The sequence below is a fragment of the Arachis hypogaea genome, chromosome 3, assembly GCF_003086295.3.
Source record: "Arachis hypogaea cultivar Tifrunner chromosome 3, arahy.Tifrunner.gnm2.J5K5, whole genome shotgun sequence".
NCBI classification, from domain to species: Eukaryota; Viridiplantae; Streptophyta; class Magnoliopsida; order Fabales; family Fabaceae; genus Arachis; species Arachis hypogaea.
The window spans coordinates 141,973,902-141,983,887 of record NC_092038.1 but is presented as its reverse complement, the minus strand read 5'-3'; the positions used below and the strand labels follow the sequence as shown (position 1 = coordinate 141,983,887).

At 36.7% G+C, this 9,986-nt stretch overlaps 1 protein-coding gene across 1 annotated transcript; it reads right to left on the bottom strand.

Annotated features, from left to right (window-relative positions):
• Positions 1 to 6,884: 6,884 nt before the first annotated feature.
• On the bottom strand, positions 6,885 to 8,210 carry LOC112734810 (epi-neemfruitin B synthase L1AT). The gene has a single exon (XM_025784275.2). The coding sequence runs from the start codon at positions 8,208 to 8,210 to the stop codon at positions 6,885 to 6,887; it is 1,326 nt and encodes a 441-aa protein (XP_025640060.1).
• Between the last annotated feature and the right edge of the window lie 1,776 nt (positions 8,211 to 9,986).

Below are 9,986 nucleotides of genomic sequence, written 5' to 3'. Positions count from 1 at the left end.
TGCACAATTACTTGTCAAATTTTTTTTTGCACAATTAATAGTCAAATTCTAAATAATAGGAACCAAATATGGTAAATTAAATATCAAGTATACAAATAAAATAAAAAGTCAAATAAATAAAATACAATGAAACAGTCTAGAACAAAACTCTAATCACTAAAGATCTTGATAGTCGTCGTCGTCGTGGCCCCAGCTAGTCCTGTTGAGACGGCATATATACTAGGCGGTGATGTCGGTGCATCTCCAGCGCACATCTAATCTTGGTACACCGCCATCTATTGCTCCATCTGATGAAGCCGCTCCAGCTTTCGCCTCCACTCCAGCTTGAGGAAATCTGTGTCTGACATATGCGTGAGGATTTCTTGATACCTCTCTTCAGACTGCTGTAGCTGTTGAGCAATCCTGACGGTGAAGGGCTGAAGGCTCCAGGTGAGCTCTAGCACCTGCTCCCTCAAATCGATGCCGTCCTCGAGATCGACGGGTCGGCTGGTGGTAGAGGCGGATGAAGGTCTCAATGTGGAGATGGAAAGGTTGTCGGCGAAAAATAATCCCAGTTTGTAGATGCAATTCTTGTACGGCTCAGATACAGTCTCGCGCCAAATCGTGTCAATATCGATTTCTGATGCAGCAGAATTGTTGTCGTCATCTCCAGTATGCTGAGATTGTTAGGTTGCGGTCTCCAATCTCTACGTGTGGGACTCCTGTGTAACACATGTCATGATTACGACTACAGTTAATTGAAAACTTTATATCAGATGATGTTTACTCACATAATGATCCGCAGTCCGATGATAAGAAATTCTCTCCTTGTTCTCCTTAAAGGTGAGTATACTTGAAGATCTTCGCCATCATCACATCACAATCCAACGACTTAGACTACACATGTTAAAACAATATGTTAAATCAAGAAATAATGACATTATATTTTAAAGATAAAACGAACTTAATAACAAAATGAAACAAGTTATATACCAGCCTAACATTTGTCTTCATGAAAGTTGTTGACATACCGGTATGGTTCGACGACCTGGCCGAGGCCCTATTAGCTCTGTTTATGAGACGGTGATGCATGTACCCCTTATTAGTCTCCCGATGGACATACATTTACTTCTTAATGTCCGGACGAAGCCAAATAGTGAGATGGTTACGCCTTTCACGTATGTCCTCTACCATCTACTGAAGCTGCCTAGCATCCGATGGTCGAAGATCTCCTAATCATGGTATCATGAGTCTTGTTCCATGTAAATTTCTCCTATAGAAAGGGCATTTAGCACTAGTTAATCAAAATTAAATACATAATTAAACAAAATAGAAGATATAAACAAAAGTTTGAAGATGTTAAATTTTTATCACCCACTTCTGAAAAAATTGCTCTCTGGTCTCAGCAGGGATCTTTTTGTAGCTCAGTCATAGGTGGTCGTATGTAACGACCCAACTTCCAGTACGTCATGATCGTACCAAAAGTAAGGTGTTACTAACTTATTTTTTTATTAACTATTTAATACTGAGCCTTTAGTTCGATATCAGGTTTCAATTTTTAAGAAAATGCTAGAAAATTTTGTTTTCAGTTCATTAAAAATCGTATATCAAAGATCACCAAGTAATGATAATCACATAATTACTAATAATATTACATCTTATACAAGTAAATCAAAATAAATCTCAGATACAACAATTATCCCTCTGTATAAAATAAAAATCTTAAGCAATAAGCGAGAAAATTCTATGAAAGTAACTTAACTCATAAATAAAGTCAAATAATCGTCCGCAGTTTCAAACTGAGTCTTCGAACCTGTGTCACTAAAAGGGTGGAAGATTTTGGGGTGAGAACAAACCACAAGTTCTCAGTAGGAATGGGAATACCATCATTTAAGACCAATAATTATCGATTAAAATCAAAGAAAACCAAAATCCAAAGATTCAATCCATTTCACAAGAAATCCAAAATAATCCACCAATTCAATAACAAACACAACATATCAATTTCAACAGAGAATCATTTACATCACAGGCATTTATCCATTTGCATTAATCTACTAAACTTATCAGGTATTCAAAACCCAAAATATTTTCTTATTAAAATAAACCCCTACCTTGTCTGACCAAGCTCATAGCAATTAAAAGGCGATAAAACCCATTTCTATCAATCCGCGGTAGCGACAACAACATTCATTATTTGCGGTTATAGCAATTTGACCCTGAGACATCAGAATTTCAATTTTTCCAGTAACTATTAACCAGAACGCTAATAGTGATAGTTTTAGAATAGGTTCAGCTTACTGCAACAAAAGAACGAAGCAGCAGCCACTTCGAATCGGCCCGGCAGCAGCTCCAACAACTTCCACTGCATGCAATCCCAGTAAATTAACCCTACGATACCCATAACTTAAATTCCTCAACAACAAATTACCATAACAATAACAACAAGAGCTTCGGAGTAAGAGCAACTTACTGTTCTGAAGAAGAACGATGGAATGGAGCAGCAGCTCCAACGGCGACCTCCTGCAGCAATAGCACCGTTTCTCGGTAGCCAGAGGTGCGACGGTGCAGCCTCCAGCAGCGGCAGTGGCGAACGGCGGCGCTTTTCTTCCTTTGTGCGTCCCTGATTCGCACGTCTTCTCTCTTCTCCCTAGACGGCGACGCACAGCGATGACATAGACGCGGATGGCAATAAAAATTTTTCCTTTACCACTACCATGAGGCCGATCCGTGACACCTCTTCCTATCATCATGTCTAAAAAGAGCATACCAATTAATACAAATTCTCCCACATTTATATTATTTAAAAAAAATTTTAACATAACCTCCCTTAAAAAAGTGCTAACCTTCACTGTGATAAACTGCACAACAATCAAAACAAACTCTAGAAAAAATCAATCGTAAATTGAAACTCAAAAACAGTCATAACACATTAAAAACAACCTAACAAACAACAACAAAACACGAAACTTTAAAAAGTTAGAACCCTTGAATCTAAACCTAACTAATCCATTAGAGAATATATTCTCAAACTTTAGAACTTCGAAAGCATGCATATCATCAAACATTGAGAATTCAATAAAGATTTTAATTTAGAACATTTATCTTTTCAATCTTTAGTTACTTAACCTTAAAGATACCAAATTACCAATCATTTTAGTCTAATATCAAGGATGTTCTCTTTCTAACTTCACTCTTAGATTGATGAGATTAGATATCATCTAAGCTTAAGGTTAAAAATATGTAGCTGTCTCTAAATTTAAGTTCTATTCAGACTTATATGATTTACTTTGTTAACTAATTAATTAAGTACCTGACTAATTAAGTGTTTTAATTTATTCATCATCAAACTAATTTTTATAAGTTCTCTAACTCATCCTAAATTATCATTTTAGCTCTTATTACCAGTACTTACTAAACATAGAATTCAAACAACAAAATAAACAAATCAATTTAGAATATATTCTCAACTTCCAACACTATCTAATATCAATGGTCACTAGAAATTCATAATACCAAGTCAGAACCAAATTTAAGAAGTGGGAGAAAGGGGTGCTACTTGGAAGGAGCAGCGGCAGAAGCGGCACCAGCAATGGCAGTTTGACGGAAATGACGCAGAGAGACGAAGATGGAGAGCCGAACGACGAGAAGGGGCTGTCGGAGGGGGCAGCCGGAGAGAATGTTGAAAGAGATATGAGAGGGTTAGAGAGAGAGAGAGAGTGGGAGGCGAGAGGGTGAGTAGAGAGAGAGAGAGAGAAGTTCAAAGAGAGGGGGAAGAGGGTTCCTGGTTCAAATTTAGGGCATGCTTACTGTCAAATTTTACCGGCAAATTTATCCGATGGTATATCTTTGCATGTGTCCAAAATACAACGTTTTACTAATCAAGGTTACTGTCAGATTTATTCGCCTGTAAATCTGACAATAATCGTGGCGCCAAATTTTTCGCTTTTTCCTCTAATTATTACTGTCGAAGTTACCATCGGAAAACAAAATCCTTCGGTAACTTTTTTTTCGACGAATTTATTATCAAATATGCTAGTAAATCCGCAGGTAATCCCCCAGCTAACATGCACCTCTAAATCCGACAGAAAAGCCGACGGTACTCAGCATTTTCTTGTAGTGCACATTATTGATGCTGCTATTTCTTCTTCTTCTCATTCTTTTTTCTCATCTTTCTCTTTCATTATCATCCTCCTTGTTACCTCATTCTTTTCTCATTTGATTTATTCTTTTTCTTTTTTTCTTCTGTTCCTTCATTATCATCATCATCACCACTACCACCACCACCACCTTCTTCTTCTTAGTTAAATATCACACAATTAGGTTAACAATAAGAAAAATACATCGTATTTCTATGTCACGGTTAAGAAGTTAAAAAATTTTAGTATTATTTTTTTGAAAAATTTTGCACAATTCAAAATTGTTTTGCCTTTTTCTCATCATCATCATCTTATAGTTGTTGTTGTTGTTGTTGTTGTTGTTGTTGTTGTTGTTAAAAATGACATAAAAATTTTTGGTAAATAACAGAAGAAATCTTTAAAAAATCACAAGTCCAAAACCTTAACTCACTCAACCAACAAAATACATTTGAATATGTTTTATAACAAAACACTATATCAATTTATTGTAAATGACACATAAATGGCTAGACTCTTATATGTGAATTCAATACCATATCTATTTCAATGAAAAGAAAAATGCATCATTTAATTAGAAATGACATAGTTGAGAAATTTCAGTTTCAAAATAAAAAATTTTCTTAGTCACGATTAAAAAATATTGGTGCTATTTTTGTGATGAATTATGTACAATTCAAAACTCCCCTTCCTCTTTTTTCTCCTTCTACTCCTCTTCTTTTTCTTGTTGTTTCACATTCTCACAATTCTCATTTCACCCTCTTAACAAAAATTTGTGTCATAATTAGGTGTCAAAATTAAGAAACTTCTTGTGTCATAGTTAAAAGTTTCGGTATTATTTTTTAATAAATTTTGCATAACTCAAAACTCCTCCTCCTCTTCTTCTTTGTCATCATCATCTTCTTCTTTTCTTGTTTCACCTTCTCATAATTCATCTTATTTTATCTATTAACATGAATAAAAATAAGAAAAAAAAAGAAAAATCAAATAAAGAAGAAAAATATATGATGTTGCAAAATTACCAAGAAGAGGAAAAAAAGAAAAAATATACAGTAATAATAATAAAAGAACAACGATGAGAAAGAAACACGCAAACAGAAAAAAATTGCAGAATACAAACGTTCACATAAGTGGGGAGTTGGAGCGTACCTAATATGCTTTCACTAATAAAACTAGTTTTTGTTAAATTTTAACTAATTTGATTAGATTTAATTACCAAAAAAAAAAAAACTTAAATATGTAGTGAAATTGATTATTCTATTAAATTTTCCAAATGCAATTACAACATATTTACAAAAAAAATTTAAGGGTCGAAAATTTTAATTTAATTTAATATTTTGAGTTCAATAATTTACTATTATATTTTTAGTATACACTTTTAAATACTAATGATTAATTGTGGGGTTAAATCTTAAAATAGTCCTTGAACTTGCACTCAAGTCTCAAAGTGATTCCTGAAGTTAATAATTATTCAAATTCGTCCCCGAAATTGTCCTTTGAGACTCATAGTAGTTTCTAAAATAATTTTCGTCCATCCTTGCCATTGGACTGGACTTAAAACGGCGTCGTTTCCTTTCTTTCTTTACCACTCACACCATCATTCATCACAGCACCACCACTTTCATCTCTTTCCAACAGCCACCACTCCCGACGTCATCATTATCACCACATCAAGAAACCACACTTCACCCTACCATCGACTCTCTTTTCCTCTTCTTCCTCTAACATTTCTCTCTCTCTCTCTCTCTCTCTCTCTCTCTCTCTCTCTCTTTTCTGTCTCTGCAACTTACGATCTGTTGATCTACCTTTCTCTGTCACCACTATCCCTCATTTCCATGATTACGCCTCTTCCCTGTCCTAACTAGCAAACATCAACCTAAACAACAACAATCATGAGAGAGAGAGAGAGAAAGAGAGAGAGAGAAGAGGGGCTCACAAGAAAACAGAGAGGAGACAAGAGAAGAACGTAGACGGTGAGCAGATCGTGCGACGCCATGGACGAAATCGGGCAAAAAAGCTCCTCGAGATAGCATCATCTCTATTCGGTAGGAGTCGTGGAGGTCACAGAAACAGAATGCGACAGAGCTTCAGGCGGAGATTGATGTAGTAGAGGGGAGGAGGGCAATGCAAAAGAAACATGGTGAGACCCAGGACAACGGTCAAATTGTGAGGTCAAAGTGGAGGAGGAGATAACAGTGGCGGCTGGCGGAGCTTTAAACGTCATCGCAACGCCTCACCATCAATCAAGGAGCAGTGCCTAAGTTCATCTGAAGCGGAGGAATGTGATACTGAGTTGCAACTAAAGTTCCATCTGGTTGGGTGTGTTTTCGAGATGGAGACCTGTGAGAGGTAGCGATAGAGAGGGTTGAGGAAAGCTAGAGTAGTGTTGAGTGCTGAGTGTGTGAGAGTAGGATTGGGGAAGGGGACTCAAAAGGTTTTTTTTTTTATACAAAATAACGTCGTTTCAGTCCTCTCCAATGATAAGGATGGACAGAAATTATTTGAGGGACTACTATGAGTCTCAAATGGCAATTTCAAAGATGAATTTGAATAATTATTAAATTCAGGAATCATTCTAAAATTCGAGTGCAAATTTAGGGATTACTTTGAGATTTAACTCTTAATCATGAATAAAAACAATAAATTACGCTTGTCATATGGTATTAATGATACAATAATAGCACGCACCATTCTAAAATGAAAAACAGAGTAGAATTTCTAAAGAAAAACTCAAAGAAGAAGACATAAAAGAGACAAATATTTCAGATTTTAGAGGTTGAAAGTTGAAAGATCATCTTGGTGGTAGAGCTGAACGGAAGGTTCAACAGAAGCATATTGAAGCAGGTCTTGGTTACACTCAAACCTTGCCATGTGCTGCTCTTCCATGTTCACAAGCACTTCCATCCCTTTCCCATCTCTCGCATCCATAAAAACCACACCGTTCTTGAAATTCGAAACGGACGCTATCCACACCGGTTTCCCCCACCCAAAATCCGCCTCATACGTTGAAAACCTGCACCAACTAGAAAGTGTCATCAATGCAAACTTCAAATCCCTGGGAGCCTCCGAGTCTCGTTTGAGTGTCTCGCCGATGAAATCCAAGTCCCTGTACTTTCCTCCATACTTCTTCAACTGCATCTCACTACCAACCATCCCCTGTTTCATCTTGCTTACCAACTCCGGTAGCTGATCCGTCTGAGAGGCGCAAAACAAGAAGAACGTTATCATGTTCCCTAAGGTTTTGCTGGGGACAGGAGGATCGATCCTCTTGCGGAGATTCACCGTAACGGTGCTTAACAACGGCGAGTTAGGGCTTAACCCCAGTGCAGAAGCCGCACACTTGCAAATCAGTGCTGCCACCGCTTCAAACCTTGTCGGATGAATCGGTGCAGCCGTGGCTTTAAGGGCTTCGATCTTCGAAGCTTCGAACACGAACCTCTTGCAGACCGATTTCGGGAGACCGAAGTAGGGTTTTTCTTGGTAAACCGGCAGGTCTCCTTGAGGAAAAACGGACACTCCGGCGTCCAGTAAGGGCGGAGAGGGTAGTGTGTGGTTCTGATGTTGGTAGTGGTTGGTGATGGCGGCCCAGTCGTTGACGAAGTTGATGAGAGTGGAAATGTCGCCGAGCTTGTGAGAGACGCAGACTGCAATTGCAATTCCTCCGCAATGGAAGCAGTTGATTTGAATGGCCATGATGGGATCGTGGTCTGGATTGTTCATATTTGTCCAGGCCAAATTGTCTGGAAACAGAGGAAGCAGATTAGGCTGGATTGGGTTGTTGAGAAAGTGAGAGAGATGGCATTTGAGTTTTGTGACGAGCAATGGCACTCCTTGGTCGTTGCAGTCAATGGCGAGTCTACCTTTGAACCTGCCTGCAATTGGGTAGTACATTGAGAGAGCTTCGGGTAAGGATTTCTTGAGGAGGGCTAACTTGGATTCTTGGTTTTCAATTTGTTTTGGATGGTAAAAGTAAATCATCGGCATGTATTGGGGAGGAGTGGTCACATCCAAGAAGGAGAGAGGGTAAGTTTTGAGGTGTGGAGGAGTGCCTGAACTTGGTTTCATGGTTTCTTTGTATATTAACTCCATTTCCATGGCTTCTACTATTAAAGAAAGGGTGATTGCTTCTCTGTTTACTCACAACCAACCTGCTTCTCATATTACATGGTTTTATATATAGCGGGTCATTAAGAGGGTTAGTACCCCTTTTTCTTTTTTAATAAGAAATCATATTTGCATTATTTATTTATTTTTTAATTTCTCTTGTACATCTTTAATTTTATATTTTATGAATTTTTACTTCTTACGGATCATTTTTAACATAAAAGTGAAAAATATTTTGCTCTAGAATATTTCTATAAGTCCAATATTAAAGAATTAGATTCAAGAGTATAAGAATTTCTAAAAAACTAATTTGATAATTAAGTATTCTCTTGTGTTTTAAAGAGGACATTAACTCTTCATATCTTATTCTAATACTTAATAACTCAATTTTATGAGGTTAATTGTTACACTGTAACTATCATTCTACTATTAAAAGAGAATGTTATAACATTGACTATATATAGGTCTAAGAATATCTTATGAAAAAGATTATAATAAGACATCAAGCATCTTATTATGATGAAAATAACTCATGAAATTAAAGAACAATCCACATAAGAGAAACTTGTAACATCATAACCTCATAATATATGCTTTATCCTAAATACGTACACTCAAGTATGATATCTAACTTAGTTCTTTTTGCGACCTATGCTAATTTGAGTGTCGGAGTCCTTGCAAAAATACCCCCATCATTGAGAATGACAAACTCGAGATATTAGGAACTCGGAATAGGAGGATGACGACAACATCGTGTCTCTAACTTACTCTCTACAATTTTGTTAAGGTAACTTCAAAACTCGAAAGAGGAAAAATGCTTTTGAACATGTATAAAAAATGATGGAAAAGTCTAGGGGTCAATAACTTTATTAAATTCTGGCCAACATATAACTAGCAAAAGAAAAGTGAGTAATTGCACACAATTGGATGAAATCTCACACCATTAAAAAAAATCATTGATGGCTCTTGATGGCTACAAATCACAAAAGTTGCTGGCTCCCTAACACTCCTAAAAAAGATATATGTTGTTAGAAAGATAAGAGAGAACAGTAGAGAAAGGATTTGTGTCTATTTAGATTGTGTGAAATGATACAATATAGAAAGGTATTTATAGGTGCTAAGAGAATCGATATAATAAAGACATAATATATGCTAAATAATTCTAATGAATGCTAATTGATCCTAATATATTCTAATATCCCTTCAAACTCAAGTGACAACTTGAGTTTGAAACGGATGGAACGGATGCAGATGGAATTGACGAAAGGAAGCACAGATGGAACCGTCGAAAGCAAACGCAGACGAAACTATCGAAAAGAAGCGTAGACGAAACTATCACAAGAAAACGCTGACGGAACTGCCACGAGGAATTGTAGATGGAATTGCCACAAGGAAAGCGTAGACGATGCTGCCGCATGAGGAGCGCAGACAAAGCTGCCAAAAAGATGGCGAACTACCCGAAAAGTGCCAAAAAGGTGGCAAAGTGTGAAGAGATGGTAAAATGTCAGAAGATGACGAATTGTCGAAAGGTGACGAAAAATATATAGTTTTTTCATGGGAATAGGTAAACAACAAATGACAATGGTGTTTGATTTATTAAAGTTGAAAAGACACAAGACAAAGAGAATAGGCTAATCGATGAGATGAAAAAGCATCAAAGAAGTGACAAGATAAGGAAAAACGACATAGAGAAAAAGTGTAAACAAAAAATGGTGATTTCACAAAAAAAATAATTTATCATCTTCAAGGAGAATATTATGACTCTAA